At 43.6% G+C, this 17,651-nt stretch overlaps 1 protein-coding gene across 2 annotated transcripts in view; it reads right to left on the bottom strand.

Annotated features, from left to right (window-relative positions):
- MCF2L2 (MCF.2 cell line derived transforming sequence-like 2) overlaps nt 1–17,651 on the bottom strand; it is a 352,924-nt gene that overhangs the window by 182,931 nt on the left and 152,342 nt on the right. For both annotated transcript variants that reach the window (XM_072618349.1, XM_072618350.1), the window contains exons 12-13: nt 17,221–17,412; nt 11,656–11,833 (exon numbers count right to left, since the gene is read on the bottom strand). In XM_072618349.1, coding sequence (XP_072474450.1) covers nt 11,656–11,833; nt 17,221–17,412 — 370 coding nt within the window. The remainder of the gene's footprint in view (nt 1–11,655; nt 11,834–17,220; nt 17,413–17,651) is intronic.

Genomic DNA, 17,651 nt, shown 5'->3' with positions numbered 1-17,651 from the left:
TCACTTAACCCCAATTGCCTCATCCTGGGTCATCTCCAGTCATTCTGATGAGTCACTGGATTCAGATGGCTCTGGAGGAGAAGTGAGGCTGGTGACCTGCACAGCCCTCCCTCCCTCAAAACAAAGTCAAGTGCAAGTCATGTCATCATTTCTCTGATGGTGTGGTCTTCTTTGGCAATGAAGGACAAACATACACACACATCATGCTGCTGTTCTCTCTTGACTCTTCTCCTATCTCTCTACCTGTTCATTCTCAGTCTTTTTTTACTGATTCATCACCCATATCACCATGTAAATGTGGTTGTATCTATCCCAAGAACCTCTTCTATGTCCTTTGCTTCCCTCTCTATAGGGACTCTCACATTTTCACTGATTCCCAGAGGTTCAGTTATTAATTATACATAGATATATGCCTCCCAAATTGATATATTTCACCTTTGTCTCTCTCCAGAGATCCATTCCTGTATCTCCAAATGTCCTATTCACTAACTGGGCATTACCTCACCCTAAGTGAGTGCATCCTGGGCCATCTCCAGTCATCCTGATGAATATCTGGTCATTGATTCAGATGGTTCCAGAGGAGAAGTGAGGCTGGTGACCTGCACAGCCCTCACTCACTCAAAACAAAGTTACATGCAAGTCAGGCCATCCTTTCTCTGATGGCATGGTCTTCTTTGTCAACAAAGGACAAACACAACAACTAGACATTTCCAACTTGATGTCCTGTAGACATTTCATCATCAACAGGTTCAAAGCAGAACTCATTGTCTTTCTCCTCTGAACATTCCCATGTTCTGAACTCCCTCATTTCTGTCAAAAGCTACCTTTCCTCACTCAGTCACCCATGTTTTCAACCTAGTTTTTGACTGTTACAAATAAAGCAGTTGTTATGTTTTTGGACAGATAGGTCTCTTTACCTAATGTTCTCTTTAGGATAGAAAGGCAATGAGACACAGGCTGGGAGAGAGCTGGCCTCAAAGCCAGGGAGACTTGGGGTTGAGTCTTATTTCTGCCATACACTGGTTGGGTAACCCTGGGAAAATGACCTACCCTCTCAGTGCTCTGGGAAGTTCTAAGTAGAGAAAAAGTGACTATTTGTATTGATAGAAGTTTCTTCATCTGGAACTTCTTTATATTAATTATATCACAAATATAGTCGCCATCTCTACCTTTAGAATAAAGTCCTGTGTCAGGTTCCAGTACAACCTTGGGACCTCCTCTTATGAGGACTTTTAAATATGTCAGAACCAGTAACATTATAGATAAAATCCAGAGCTTCCAGGTCAAATAGAAAACACTGAAAGTAACCAGAAAGAAAGAATTCAATATCAAAGAGTCACAGTAAAGATCACACATAATTTAGCAGCTATCACAATAAGGGACTGGAGAGCTTAGAATACAATATTCCAGAAGTCAAAGATATAAGCTTACAACCAAGGATAACCTACCCAGAAAAACTAAGTATGATCCTACAGAAGAAAAAAAATGAAACCAAAGACTTCCAAGCATTCCCAATAAAAAGACCAGGTTTACGAAGAAAGTTTGCAGTGCAAATACGGGAATCATGAATGAATAAGGGATAAAATATCTAATATGGGAGAGATAATAGTGTGTCTCATTGAACTCTATTATCATCTGGGATCATACAAGGAATCTAATTAGTGAGAAGGTCTGCAAATAGTTTCTGTTACATCTGGATGAGTTTAAAAGAAGAATGGGAAAGGAAGAGGAAGGTTAGGGAAAATTATCTCACAGGTTCAGGGTATGCAAGTAGATTCTAAGCAAACAAGGAGGAAGGAATGGGAGAAGCAGCTGACATTTGAATCTTGTTCTCATCTGAACTCATCAAAGGAAGGAAGAACATACACACAAGTTGGGTTGAGAAATACATTTCACTCAACACGGGAAAAAGAGGAAAAAGGGAGAAGGAATAGAGAGAGTGAGGGATTAGTTCTAAGCAAAACAAACTTTAAAAATGTCCAAAAATATTTTTAGTTCTTTTTTAGGTGGCAAAGAACTAGAAATTGAGGGATGTCTATCAATTGGGGAATGGTTGAACAAGGTTTGATATATAAATGTGAGGGAATGCTATTGTGTTGTAAGAAATGATGATGGGGATGGTTTCAGAGAAACCTGGGAAGTGAGCAGAACCAGGAGAAAAATTGGGAAAGACTCAGAAACTCCGATCAATTACTATATAGTATACAGTAATCACCAACCATGATTCCAGAGGATTCATAATGAAACACGCTACCCACCTCCTGACACAGAAATGAAGGGCATTCGGGGAGACATGGCCAATGAGGAAATTTGTTTTGCTTGACTATGCATGTTTGTAACACAGATTTTGTTTTATTTTTCATTCTTTCTTAGTTGGAGGGGAGGGAGAAAAGAATTTTTTTTCTGATTAAAATAAGTTAATTACCCTCTCCAACAATGAACTAGAGAGCCTTTTTTCCTATAGCCCACCAACACTGAATTCTCTCTCTCTCTCTCTCTCTCTCTCTCTCTCTCTCTCTCTCTCTCTCTCTCCCCCTTTCTCTCTCTCTCCCCCCCCACACACACCCTTTACCTCCCTCTCTCTCTCCCTCCCTCCTATTTCCAACAGCTTACTGTATATAAGATGGTATCTTAAAGCTACGTTCATTTACATTTTATTAATTTTATTGTTTTATTGTCTATTAAGAAATTTTACCAGCTTCTCATATGATTATGAGCAATTTCTGCTTTCTCTTTTAAAAATTAGGTGATTTTACCATCTCTCCATTATGAATAAATGTGTTGATATGAATATATATCACTTCTCCTTAGAAATTTTAGATTTTAGACCTTCAGCGGAGATCCCCGAATCTGAGGCTTGGCGGGAAGCTCAGTGGTCATCATTCAGCACCCACACAAAATAAACACCTGTTCTGCTGTGCCTCATAAGCACTCACCTACCTTCTACTTAAAAACTTCCCAGGAAGGAGAACTCACTGACTCCCGCAGCCACCCATTCCTAACTGTTAAGAAAATTTTCCTGACATCCAGTCTAAGTTTGCATCTCTGCCCCTCCCATCCACTGCTGCAGATGTTTGCCCTTACTGTTTCTTTCTGTCTCAGAGATAATTGTTTTTGTTGAGCAAACTGCTTTTACCAATGGGCATTTGTGTTCGCCGGATTTGGGCTCAACAGTTTTTTCAGCTTGTGTCTTTCCACAGTTGAGACAAATACAACATTCCTCTTTCTTCGGTTTTTAAATAGTTTTGAAGTATTTAATTATTGCTCTAGTTTACTATTAATAATAACTGACATTTACTTAGAAGGAAGGAAACAACCATTTATTAAGTACCTACTATGTGCATTAAGAACTTTATAAATACTATCTCATTTGATCCTCATAATAACCCTGGGAGATCAGTTATATCCCATTTTGACAGTTGAGGAAACTGAGGCAGACAATAGTTAAGTGACTTGCCCAGGGTCACACAATCAGGAAGTGTCTGGGGCCATATCTGAACTCAGGTCTTCCCGACTCCAGGGTTAGCCTTCTATCCATGGCCTTGACTAGCTGCCTGGAACATTAACTCTGAGGTGGAAGGGGCTGCGGTGGCAACCTAAAGCCATCCATGAAGAAGAAACCCTTCTATAACATAATCCAGCATCCTCATACCAGATGTCCCAAGTTCTGCCTCCATGCCTTTGCACCCAGGCACAGGCTAGGAAGGCTCACCCTCCCCTCTTCCACCTTTCAGAAGCCCAGCCTTCTTCAGAGCTCAACTCAGGCCCCACCTCCTACAGGAGACCTTTTCTGCTCCCTCCAGGTCTTAGCATTCTCTTCCTTGAAGTAACTTTGCATTAACTTGTATTTACTGGTCTGCATGTGCCTCATATCATCCTCTGTAGGATAGAAGCTCAATGGGGCAAGGGAGGTGGGGTGCTTTCATTTTTGTCTCTGTATCCTTAGCATCTAATTCAATGCCTATGTACACAGAAGGTGATTAATAAGTGGCTGTTGACTTGATTTGAAGATGTCCAATGAGGGGGAACCCACTGTAACCTTGGAGGCATCTCAGCTCATAACATTTTGGGATAGCTCTGATTGTTCAAGTTTTCTTTACACCAAGCCTGAATTCACCACTTTGCTTCTTCTTTGACACTGAACTTAGTTCTTCCTTCTGCATCCAAATAGAAGAAACCTAATCCTTCTTCCACATAACAATCCCTCAAAAAGTCATAGACATTTTATCTCCCCCAGCCCTTTCTTCTTCAGGTAAAACATCCCTAATTTCTTCAATGGATCCTTTACCATCCTAATCACCCTCTCTAAACACCCTTCTGCTTATCAAGGTCCTTGCTAAAATGTGTCCAGGACTGAACATAGGATTCTAGGTGTGGTCTCATCTGGGCAGAGGACCAGGTCACTTGTGGGTTCCAAGAAGCTCTGTATGGCTCAAAACAGCCTCAGACCACATAAGCCTAAGGCCCATGTCAATGGATACCAAACCTGGAATCCACAAGGATTCCACCTGGGTTGGATGAGTTGATGTTGAATTTGAAGAGAGACTTCCCCATGCAGGGTGCCAGAATGAATCCCTCTGATCACAACAGCACAACATAAACAGCACTTAGTCAGCTACTACCCTCCGATCTCATTTTTTTCCTGACCAAGAGCCTGAATTGATTAGAATCAGCTGGCAATTTGCCTAAGCTATATTTGGTGGCCATTCTCCCAAAGTGGAAATGCTGACAACCACTAAAGGAGGAGCTCATTGGGACCAGCTTTAACACATCCCTCTTAGAAATACAACTGAGACCTATTTACATTCGATTTAACTTAAATAACCTGAAATCTGGTGTTTTAAGAACAGTGATAACAATTCACTCCTGCCTTCTCTTGAGTAATAAGCAAACAGGCCTTAAAACAAAGATAGAGCACTAGTGTGATCCAACTTTTGTAAACCAAACTCACCCAGGACTAGGAATCAGAATGAGTAGGGTCTAGACCAGTCTCATGATTAGCCCCATAACTTTGGGCAAGTTAACCTCTCTGGGCCTCCATCTCCTCACCTATGGAGGATCAGTTGGATGTTGTCCAAGGTCCCCTCAGCATTCTGCTTCCACAATGTAGTATTCCATCTCAAGATGTTTTACTAGTGACCTTACATCTCTCCACAACCTAACAACTCAGTGCTCTCTTTACATTAACTAAATAGTTAATCATCATTTATTAATCATCATCTGTGTGACAGACACTGTTCTAAACCCTGGGGATAAAAGGAAATATAACAGATAGGCCCTGCTCTCAAAAAAAGGTGGGAGCTCACAGGCTAATGGGGAGACAACATGGCAGTAGGTCAACAAGGGAGATGGTAGCAATAGTCAGACTAGACTTTCCAGACATGACCTCCAGAGTCCTGCCGCTTTGGTTTAGGCATTGCCCCTTGCTGTCTTGCCAGAAAGAGTAAATATCTCACTACTACTGTCATCACACCCACCCTAAAGGTAAAAGTCCTAAGCCACCTAGTCATCTGGACCCAGCTCTAGAAACTGGCAAACACCAATCACGATTTATACTTTAATGTGCATAAGACTGTCAATTTAAATTCCAATAATAGCCTTTGGTACTAAAAAATAAAAGTTTGTACTTAAAGAACCAGGGCTCCCAGCTATAAATTCAAACATGCCTATTGAAAATCAACCCCAGTTATCAACCATAGCAGTCAGCTAGTACGATGAAGTCAGGAAGACCTGAATTCAAATGTTATCTGGGACACTAGGTGGGCAACTTTGGACAAGTCACTTAAACTTCTGTTTGCCTCAGTGTCCACATCTGTAGAACGGGAATGATAACAATAGCACCTACCTCCCAGGGTGGTTGTGAGGGTCAAGTGAGACCACATCTGTAATGTGTTTAGAACAGTAGCTGGCGTGAGGCAGGCACCACATAAATTCTAGCTGTCCTATTGTCATTACCCTGAGGTTCCCTAATTATGTGTGACCTACAACCCTCCCCCTGAGGCCTGAACCAGATTAAGATGTAACTGGCAAATATTTCACAAAATAAAGGAAAATATAATAAAATATAGATAATATTACACTTTAACACTGTCAACATGAGGCCTGTAGGGATCCTCACAGGAGACTTAGTGGCCCTCATTTTTATTTGAGTTTGACACTTCTTCTCTAGGCAACTGTTTAAAACACTAAGTTGTGAAGCAGGTGCTTATCTACAGTTATCTACAGTTACTTATCTACGGAGGGAATTTCTTCACCTTTAAGCTCCTTTTATCAATATAACCCCAGGTCCAATTCCTACCCCTTGCTATATGACCAGGTTTGTTTGGGTTTTTTCATTTTATCGACATCTGTTTTTAGTGACTTCAATATTAATAAACTATACATTCGAGAACTGCATTATTTCTTGAGTCCTAGGATGTCAAAGGCTTCAACAGAGAGAGATGGGAGTCATGACTGAAAGGGTGTTTCTCTAGTTTATTAAATAAACAATATGTAATGACAGGGGCGGGAGCGAGGGATGAGCTGATTGAGAGATACGTTCACATTGTGTTAATTAGGAAATACATACATACATATATATATATATACATACATACATACATACATACATATATATATATACATACATACATACATACATACATACATATATATATACGTACACACACGCACATAAGCATACCCCTAGATTAACCTAGACTTTGGGATATTAAAATTTAATTGAATTAATTTAATTAAATTACAAATCAAGTAGCAAGCTACGGGTAGCTGATCCCATGCTGGAATACTTGGAGTAAATGGGAAAAGGGCATCCAGGTGGCTCAGAGGATAGAGCACTGAACCTGGAGTCAGGAAGACTCCTTTAGCTGAATTCAAGCGTGGCCTCAGACACTTACTAGCTATGTGACCCTGGGCAGGTCACTTTACCATCTTTGCCTTAGTTTCCTCATCTATAAAATGAGCTGGAGAAGAAAATGGCAAATCATTCCAGTATCTTTTCTAGGAAACCCCAAATGGGGTCATGAAGAGGCAGACACAACGGAGAAACATCTGAACAACACGGGAAACGCTCACAGCCCCAGGCATCAGTTACAGATCCACCACTGTTTCAAAGGGTTTTACAGCTCCTACGTCATTGCCACCAGAAAAGGAGAAGGCCAGAGAAAGGCCAACTGACCTGAGTACACCAGGCAATGCTGGTGGTGAGAGTCCCCAGTCAGGACTTGGGGAGTCCAGCTGGTCCTGAAAGCCTCTGGGCTGCCTCTGCCCTGTGGGTCCAGAACCAGCCTCTAAAGCTCCTTTCTGCAACAAGGCCTATCCATCCACATTCTACAAATTCAAGTGAGGTCTTGTAGGCCTCAGGACATTTAAGGTCATTTCATACAAGACAAGCAGGAGATGATGACATGGTGAGATGAAAGTTGTCACAACAGAGAACAGGACAGGACTGAAGGGAAAGCCCAGCCTGTGCAGTAACCTGCCCGGTGGATGCCTGTGCCAACAGCTGACACGTCTCCTACAACATCACGATCACAAAGCAGCAAGGGAGCGACCTGCCTGAACACCTAAGTGCTGATGCATGGACCATTTGTTCTTCATGGAGTCCTGTGCGCTATCAGAGAAGGTTCCATGGAGAAGGCAGGCCTTGAGCTAGATCTTAAAAGAGGTAATAGATGTACTGTGTCAGGGACCACGAAAAAGAGAAAGTTAATTACTTGGTCTCTACTCCTAAAAATGGATTCAAATTAGGTAGAGAATGACAAACAACTGGAAGCTAAGGGATTACTCACCAACTAGGGAATGGCAGAACGACCTGTAGGATACAAATGTAATAATGCCATAAGAAATCACGAGAGGGATGAGAGGAGGAAAAATACAAACACATCTGCTTATAGGAATGACAACACTATGAAGGTAAGCAGCTCTGAAAGACCTAAGGTCAATTCAAGGACCAATCACAGTTCCAGAGGACCAGTGATAAACCATGTGTTCGTCCTTCATTGTCAAAGAAGCCCATGTCATCAGAGAAACAATGACATGACTTGCACTTGACTTTGTTTTGAGTGAGGGAGGGCTGTGCAGGTCACCAGCCTCACTTCTCCTCTAGAGCCATCTGAATCCAGTGATCAGATATTCATCAGGATGACTGGAGATGACCCAGGATGAGGCAAATTGGGGTTAAGTGACTTGCCCAAGTTCACACAGCTAGTGAGTGTCAAGTGTCTGAGGTAAGATTTGAACTCAGGTCCTCCTGACTCCTGCACTGGTATTCTATCCACTGCACCACCTAGCTGCCCTGATGAACCATGTACCTACCTCTTGAGAGAGGTGATGGATGAAAGATACAGAAGGAGATGTCCGTTTCTGGACACGGACAATTCAAGAGTTTGTTTTACTTGACTGTCCATATTTGTCACAAGGGGTTTTCTCCCTTTGTTTTTCTTTTTGCCAGACAGTCTGGGGTTAAGTGATTTGCCCAGGGTCACACAGCTAGTAAATGTCTGAGGCTGGATTTGAACTCAGGTCCTCCTGACTCCAGGGCTGGTGCTTTATCCACTGCACCACCTAACTGTCCCTTCTCTGTTTTTCAATTAGATAAATTAGGTAAGATAAGAGAGAGAGAAAAATATAATGCTCATTAATTGAAAAAAAATAAAATAAAAGTTGCATTAAAAAAGAAACCAAGGGGGCAGCCAGGTGGTACAGTGGGTACTTAGGAAATGTTCATTTCTCCTCCTCCTTCCTTCCCTCTCTTTTCCTCTCAAATCCCCCCATCCCATTTATCAATCATCTGAAACAACTTCTATAGTTCTATTTGAGAAAACACATGTAAAGTGTTTGGAAACTTTAAAATACCACAGAAATTCTTGCTATTTTTATGAAATTCTAGTTGAATGTGTTTCCTCATTCAGTCTTACTTTTCTCATTCAAGTCAGAGACCAAAATAGTATCTTTTACCTCTTTGAAAGTTCCCCTTTCCCCCGCTAAGTTTACATATTTCTTTTACAAAATTATTTTTAGGCTGAATGGCATGCTACCTTCCTTGAGGTGCTAGGTTTCTGTACTAAACAACGGTATTTAGTATTTAGGGAGAGGCAGTTTACTTTCTCATGGTTTCCTCCTGGTTGCTGTTTCCCATTCAGGGAAATGCCTATTTAAATTTTCAAGGTTATGGAAATGTAACTGCTAAAGCTCTCTAATGTGGCCAACATGGATAAATAGCTAATATTACAATAGTGGGCTGAATTTTTCCATCCCTTCTGGGAGCTTCGAGAAAAGGAAATAAGAGCCAGAAACCTCCTCAAGCTGGGCTCCATTTCTGAAGACCAACTTAAAAACACACAGAAAGAGGAGGAGGAGCAGGGAGAGGAGAAGACAAAAAAATCGAGGGCCAATAATAAAAATAGCCACCGTTTAGACGGGGCTTTAAGAGTGGCAAAGCACTTAACAAAGATGATCTCATTCGATGCACCACTTCAGCCCTGTAGTGAAAGGACTGTGACTATCTCCACTTTACAAGTGAGGAAAAAATGAATCTCAGAGAGTTAGAGTAAAGAGATTTACCCAGGATCTTGTAGCTAGTGATTGAGGCAAGAAGGGGAGGAGGGGGAGGAAGCAAAGAGAAGAAAAAGGAGGAGAAACAGGAGAAGGAAAAGAAGGATGAAGATGAGGAAGAGAAAAAAGAAAGAAGAGATAATCCAGATGTCAAAGCCAATGTGGGAACAGCCTTAGAGAACTTCCAAGAATGTTTTCCACAGTATGAATGTCAGATTGGAACCAGAGAGAGAGAGATGATGAGGCCAGGGTCACATGGGCAGTAAATGAGGGAGCTAGACAACAGACACCCTCAAGTACTTCCAGGGTTGTTGTGATAAGGAGGGCCCACCTAGTTTCTTCTGCTTGACCCCAGAAGATAGAAAGGTGCAGAGAGGTCAGGACCAACCAGCAATGAGGGCTATCTCAAAGTGAATCAATCGGTCAACAAACATTTATTAAGCACCTACCATGTGCTGGTCTACGGGCGGGGCACTATGATTATTATTAATATAATAGCCTTCTAATGGTTGTCCCTGTTCCTAGTCACTCCAATCACGGGATCAGAGATTTTAGGGATGCAAGAGACTTTAGAAGTCATCCTAGTCCAACCGCTTCTGCATGAGGTCTTTCCCTGCCCCCTGCCCTATCTTTCCTCCCAGGATCACCTCCCCTCTGAGATCATATCCAATTTACCCTGGACATAGTTCATGGTCTCCCCCATTAGAAGGTGACCTCCCTGGGCACAAGGACTGTCTTTCTTCTTTTCTTTGTATCTCTAATACTTAGCATACAGGGCGATGAGGAGTGGTAAAGAAGGGGCCACTGGCATGCAACTCCTCCCTGGGGAGTTTTCTAGGCCAGATTAACAACTCCTCCTCAGTGGTTGTCTGAATGTTCCACATTTTAATCACTGGGTAGACCAGTCTTCTCATCCTGCTTAATTTAACTTTGCATCAGTTTCACACAAGTCTTCCCATGTTGATCAGAATTCCTCACACCCATCATTTCTTACAGCTTTAAATAATTGGATGAGATTATAGAGAAAGGGCTTCCTAACCATAAAGGGATGGACAAATGTCAATCATCACTAGGATTTCCTTTTTGTGCCCACAACTGCTCTTCTCATCTCTAGAACAAGTATCCATTGTTCAATTATTCCGTATCCTTCTAGTCACCGCTAAAATGTATTTACTTTGGACCTGTGCCCTAGCAATTTCCATTCAGGTATTGACTTATGGATGTTCTTATCTCTCTATGCCTTACACAGAGTGATGCACTGGAAGACTCTCTTAGGTGCCCATTCCTAGAGTGAAAAAATTCTGTCATTGAAGCATCCCTCATCCACTGGGGAGACCAGCAGCTGTGCACAATTAGATCACACAATGAATACTTATTGGGGATGAAGTCGAGTGTTTCTGTGTAGAAAGTCTCGTCTTTCATTTCCTCTATTTATACAGGAAGTCCAGGATCCTGGGAACAGTCAGGGTTAGAAAGGATGCTTCCTGGTTCGAATATGGCAAAGAAGTCATCACTGTTGGGTTCTCTCCCCTTTCTCTTTTTACTTTCTTTCTGGTTAACCTTATTAACCCCCATCAGTTCAATCAGCGTCTCGGTACCAGGACCCTCTACCTCCTCAAACAGTCTCATACCTATCTGTGTACAGCAGGTATTCCATTCTTGTCTTTGTATCCCCAGCACAGTGTTTTATACACAGTGGGCATTTAATTGATGCATCCAGTTCCAAGTGATGCGCTTTCCCTCACATTTGCTTCTCAGTAAGCCCTATGCTCTCAGACACTGGACAATCTGTTGAAATTCAAGGTTTTCTCTCTCTCGGAGGAGGGACCAGGAGTTCAGGAAATTCAGCAAATCTTTCCCAGAAAGGTGAGAGAACTGACTCAGGAAGCATATACAGCAAAGGATTAACATTGGGAGCATTCATGCACAGGGCCCTTGGAAAGGCCCTTGTCTCATCAGTCAGCAGCTGGGCCTCAGAGCACCCTACATACCTAAGGGAACCTGGATTATCTGCCCCCAAGTCATTATTAATATGAACAAAAACACCAGCTGACCCTCAGCTGCATTCTCAGGCCACTGGAGCCTCTTGCATGCCCTTACCAAGGTTGGTGGGCCGGTTGGTTTTGGGGGAGGCCCGCTTCGGGGAAGACTCTGGGTGGGGGGCCACAGGCTGCACAGGCCGAGTCTGTTTGGCAGCCAGCTTCTTCAGGCTTATTTGTCTCCTCTCGAACATTTCTTGTACATCTTCCAGCTTCTGAACGATCTTTTCTGCATTTTCCTGCGGGGCAAGAAGCACATAGTGAACAGAGGTCAGACAGCAAGGTCCTGAAATCCTGGGGCCATTGCAGGGCTCTGCCCACGTCTTCGCCACAGGACACCTTGAGGCAACAGAGTCACCCTATCCGGACCTGGGGGATTCTGGACCTAGGAGATTTGGGGGAAAGGGAGATTCTGGAAAAAGTGTGTGATGGTTCCTGAGTCACTTCACCTGGAGGTCGTATGCCTGACAATCTGCGTGAAAAGCCCTATAGGACAGGTGCTTTTCTTTATTTTTTCTCTCTTATGGGCTCTATACCCAGGCAGGGCTTCAGAATATGTTTGATATTTGATGACAGATTGGTCATTTAGAAAAAATGCCCTTGTCAATCCTCCCCCCACCAAAAAAGCCCTCACCGTATTTTCAAGTGACTATTAATAGCATTGTTAATAATAAACTAATTAAAATACATTCTCTTTGTGGCTAAAGAGATAAAATTTGAAGACAGAATGGCATTACATCTACATCACATGGTAAGAACTGATATTTACAGAGCACGTTGAAATTTACAAAGCACCCTACATATCTTACCTTGTTTGAACCTCTTCACCACTCTGCAAAATAGACACTCCAGATATTTTACAGATGGGCAAACTGAGGCTCAGAGAGGTTATGTGACTTGCCCCTGCCCATCGAGGTAATTGTAATGATAGTAATTGCTAGAGTCTGGCTAGGGTCTCTCTGACTTCAAGTTTAGCACACAAATACATAATACGGAAGAGAAGGAAGTAAGTATTTACATAGTATCTACTATGTTCCAGGGACTTCAAAATATCTCATTTGATCCTCACAACAGTCCTAGACTGTTGTCATTGCCCAATCACTTTTCAGTCATGATCAACTCTTCATGATTCCATTTGGGGTTTTCTTGGCAGAGATACTGGAGTAGTTTGCCATTTCCTTCTCCAGCTCATTTTATAGATAAGGAAACTGAGGCAGAGTGAAGTGATTTGCTTAGGTTCACACAGATAGTAAGAGTCTGAGGTTAGACTTGAACTCAGGTCTTCCTCATCATCTGGCCTCAGACCTTGTTAGCGGTATGACTCTGAGCAAGTCACTTAACCCTGTTTGCCTCAGTTCCTCATCTGTAAAATGAGCTGGAAAAGGAAACAACAAACCATTCCATTATCTTTGCCAGGAAAAATCCAAAAGGGGACACAAAGAGTCAGAAATACCTGAAATGACTGAACAGCAGAAAAATTAATGCTCACCAATTGACCTTTAAACCTTGAGAGATTTGAATGGAAAGATAAAGGACCCTGGTACATGTAGCTTTGTTAGGCTGAATGATAAAATGAGGGTTTTTAGCTGACCTTAGGGCCTTGTCAGCTCTGAATCCTAAGGTCCTATGGGGCCACAGCACTGAACTTCCAGAGTCAATCAGCAGAAATAGCTGCTGAGTCTAGAGTCCCCTGGGGAAGCAGGGTCCTGGGTACAGCTGAAGGTAGTATGGAGGGGCTCTGTCTGTGCAGTTCTGCATTCTTGATAAGGCTTTTGATAATCACTAGACAATCCTTCCTATGTACGGGGGTAGACAAATGGTGACAGTATGCTGACTTCAGGTGACCTTGAGACTCTGGATCCATAAACAGCCCAATAAATACTGGCTGCCTTTATGTCAGTTATTGAGCAGCTAAGGGCTGCAGGAGCTTATCAGATCCCTTGGAGTAAGCAAACCTACTTGTCTGGGTCTGCTCCATTAGCCCTGGTCTGTCCCCCACTGTATATGACTGACCCTTGGCTTTGAACCTTCTCCTTTGGTCAGAAGAAACTGTCTAGTCTGAAACCTCATATTAACAGTTGATGGTTTTTCTACTGAAAGCCCTTAAAGGTCTTCAAATCACCTTTGGTGCATGAGCTCACAGCAGCTCTGTGAGGTAGGTGCTGCAGTTATCACTGTCAACCCCACTTTTATGGGTGAGGAAACTGAGAGACAGAAGCATCAGTTAAGAGCGAGACAGAAGGGGGTTCCGGTGGCCACCTTGCCTCACATTTAAGAGGGGTAGAAAAGGAGGCACAGAGAGTTGGATTGACTAGCCAAGCCAGACATCATGCTGGATAAGTGATAGTTTATAGAGAGAAGTTGATGTTTTGTCTTTCAGTCATTCTGACTCTACATGAACCCAAGGATATTGTCCATGGTATTTTCTTAGCAAAGATACTGGAACAGTTTGCATGGCCTTTTGTAGTGTGTCCCCATTGTGCTGACATGAACTTCCATCTGGCCTCAGACACTTACTAGCTGTGAGATTCTGGGCAGGTCACTCAACATCTCTGTACCTCAGTTTCCCTTTTCTGTAAAATGGAGGGCGGCGTAAGCTCAATGACTTTTAGGTTCCCTTCTAACTCTGACTCTTTAACCCTATGCTTTTCTGAGGTTCCTTTGAGGAACTATAATGCAATGACTTTTCTGAGCCTGATTTCCATCTATAAAACAAGGGCATCGGACTACACGGCTGTAGCCCAGGGATGGGGAACTTGCAGCCTCGAGGCTACATGTGGCCCTGTAGGTCCTCAAGTGTGGCCCTTTGAATCCAAACTTCACAAAACATTTGTCCAGAGGGCCATACTTGGGGACCTAGAGGGCCACATGTGGCCTTAAGGCCGCAGGTTCCCCACCCCTGCTGTAGCCTCTTCCTCTGCTTTTTCAGTGACTTCTGGAACCTCCATTTACTCTTCTGACATCTCCAGGAAGCCCTCTCTGTGTAGGTATCTTCTCCAGCTTTTCCACTCCTTTTTATTTGCTCTCTCCCCCACTAGAAAGCAGGTTCCCTATGGGCAGGGGCTGTGTGTGCCCTTCTTTGTGTCCCCAAGGCACAGCACAGTGACTAGTACACATTAAATATCTGATAAATGCTTGTTGACTTGCCTTGCAAGGTCCCTTCTGACTTTAAAGCTAGGATCTTGTGGCCTCTATGGGCCTCAGTTTACCTCTCTGTAACCTAAGGGTATACCAGCTAAAGTTCCTTCCAGCTGTTGATCCCTATCATCTTAAACCCCTGTTGGATTGGACTGGATTCTCTGAATTAACCTCTGATTGGAAGGAAGAAGGGAGAAGTGCTAAGACCATATTGGGCTCCTAAAAAGCTCTCAGAATTTGTCAGCAATTAGAGTCGGGACAGCTTCTGCAAGAATCTGCAAAAACCTAGCTTAGCCTGTGCAACTTCAGCATTTATTAGGCACTTACTGAGGGCCAGCTGCTTGCTAAGCGCTTTACAAGTATTAGGTCATTCAGTCCTCACAACAACTCTGGGAGGTAGGTGCTATTATGATCCCTAAATGAGATCAGACAATTTACAAACACTTTTTCTATCTCCCCATCTCCCTTGCCCCTCTGTTTTCAGTCTTCATTTGGCAACAATTCAGCCACACTGGGCTACTTGTCTCATTTCCTATCTCTGTGCTTTTGCACTGGCCATACCCCATGCCTGGAATGTTCCCCTCCACACTTCCATCTCCAAGACCCAGCTCCAATGCCATTTTGTGCAGGAGGTCTGATCCAGGGTGCTAGTGCCTTCCCCCATCTGAGGGCCTTCCATTTACACGCTACACGTATTGTATGTATCCAGTTCTTGACACGTGGTCTTCCACTTAAAGAGTGAGCTCTGAGAGCAGAGACTGTTTCTGCCCATTCTTGTATTCCCAGTGCTTAGCAGCATGAGGTCTAATACCCAGGAAGTACCTAATAAATGGTTATGGACTTATTTCACTAAAAAAGGAATCAATACAGTTCCTATAGTTAGTCACAGGTCAGTTCCTCTGCCTCCTTTGGCGGCTACTGCCATAGGACTTCCTGGTTGGACTGACATAGTGATTTCCATGATTAAAAAGAGCTGAAGGAAAGGGGAACACGGTCTCTGAGGACCGAACAGCTGATAAATGTGGCCCCGCTCTTGGACCTCTTGGCATTCGTTAGTATCAAGAGATAGGAAGTAGTGACTGAGTTCTGAAACCAGTGGCCCACACAGGCATGGAGCGATATGTCACTAGGGTGAGGTCATGGGGCTGTGCTCCAGGGTGAGAAATTTAGAGTGTGACAATAGTATCCTCCTTCCCAAGCCATTCAGCTCCCAGTGGCAGCAATGGTTACCCCAGAATATCCTTCTTATCCCTACCCCAGGGGCATCAGTGATGAGAAGTACTTCTTTCTCTTTCAGTAGCATAGAAATGTCCCCAAAATGTCCTGGGGGTGGGGCATATCCATCTTCTTCTCTGCTGGAAACCTTGTGTCATACCAAGATGCAGATTTTCTATCCTTCTCCTTGACGCCTCCCACAACCTGGGCCAGGGCAAAGTTCTGTAGACAGGGAGACCTGAGTTCAAATTCTGTCTCAGACACTTACTGGCTCTGCGCGATTCTGAACAAATCAGGCAACCTCTGTTTGCCTCAGTCTCCCCATCTGTAAAATGGGAGAAATAATAACACCTACCTCTCAGGGCTGTTGTGAGGCTCAGATGAGATAGTCATTATCAAGACCCTAGTGCTTAGTGCGTAGACGGCACTATATCTACGTTAGCTGTTATTATATTAGTCTCATCTTTTCTCAGAACCAATGTGCTGTAACTTTGTGCTCACTCTTCTACCCATGGACTGTGCGTATTTTGGGGGGAGGCTCCCCTCTAATAATGGGGAACTGCTTAGCAATCACGGTTTTAGCCATGTCGTATGAGTAAATGGCTTTGTGTGTATGTGAGAGAGAGAGACAGACAGAGACAGAGACTAAGAAGGAGCCTCAGAGACAGAAGAGAAAAAGAAAGGAAGGAGGGAGGGAGGGAAAAAAGGGAATGAGAGAAAAGGAGAAAGAGAGAAAGAAAAAAGGAAATGAAAAGGAGAAAAAGGGAAAGAAAAGGAAGAAAATGAGAGAAAAGAAAGAAAAAGAAAAGGAAGGAAGGAGGGAAAGGAGGGAAAAAAACTGAGTAGAAAACTGAGCCCCAGCTGAGCTGTGGCTGCTCCTTTCTGACCTCTGACATTCCTACACACCTGTTCATTACATCAAGGTCAAAGGAAGGAGGAGGTGCTAAGGGAAGCAATGCCACAGGCAGGGCCAGCCAAGTTCGTAGATCACAGAACCATAGACTTGGAGGCAGTAAAATCCAAGCCCAGAGTCCAGTAGGGTCAAACTGAGAATCAGAGAAGGTCGCACAGGTGGTAAGGGTCAGAGGCAGGATTTGAACCCAGGTCCTCTGACTCCAGAGTTAGGGCTCATACCATGCTGCCTCTGCCCACCTGGCAGCCCTTGCTAAGGAAGCTTCCTCTACCTTCCTTAGTCTGCCCAAGTGCTCGGAGTCTGACCCTGCGACTGCTCGTGGCCTCAGCTCAACCACAAAGGTACTAGAGGCATTATCACCTTTACTTCAGGGGTAAGAACCATGTTGAACTGGTTGTAGAATTCCTTGGGGTTGACCAGCTGGTGCTCCTTGGCTGTGCTCAGGAACTTTTCGATGTCCCCCAGGGCTGTCTCAGCTCCCTCCTGTGTCTGGCATTTGTCCAAGGCTTGGGATGCTAAAAGGTAGATGCCAGCTTCACACCACTGACTGGTCTGTAGAAAGAGAACACAGTGCGCAGGTATTCAGCAAGCCCCCAGATATCACCTTCGCACCTGCTTGTCCCAATCCCTCTGGCCTGCTCACCATTTCTTGGATGAGACATTCCATCTACCACTTCCATGCCCTTGCAAACATGGGCTGTTCTCCACTTCTGGAACATATTCCGTCCCCACCTCATAAAAGCTCCCAATATCAGGCCTTTCCTCCCCTCGTTATTAGCACTCTCTTCCTT

This window comes from Notamacropus eugenii, chromosome 6, assembly GCF_028372415.1.
Source record: "Notamacropus eugenii isolate mMacEug1 chromosome 6, mMacEug1.pri_v2, whole genome shotgun sequence".
NCBI classification, from domain to species: Eukaryota; Metazoa; Chordata; class Mammalia; order Diprotodontia; family Macropodidae; genus Notamacropus; species Notamacropus eugenii.
This window is presented reverse-complemented; position numbering and strand designations above follow the sequence as displayed.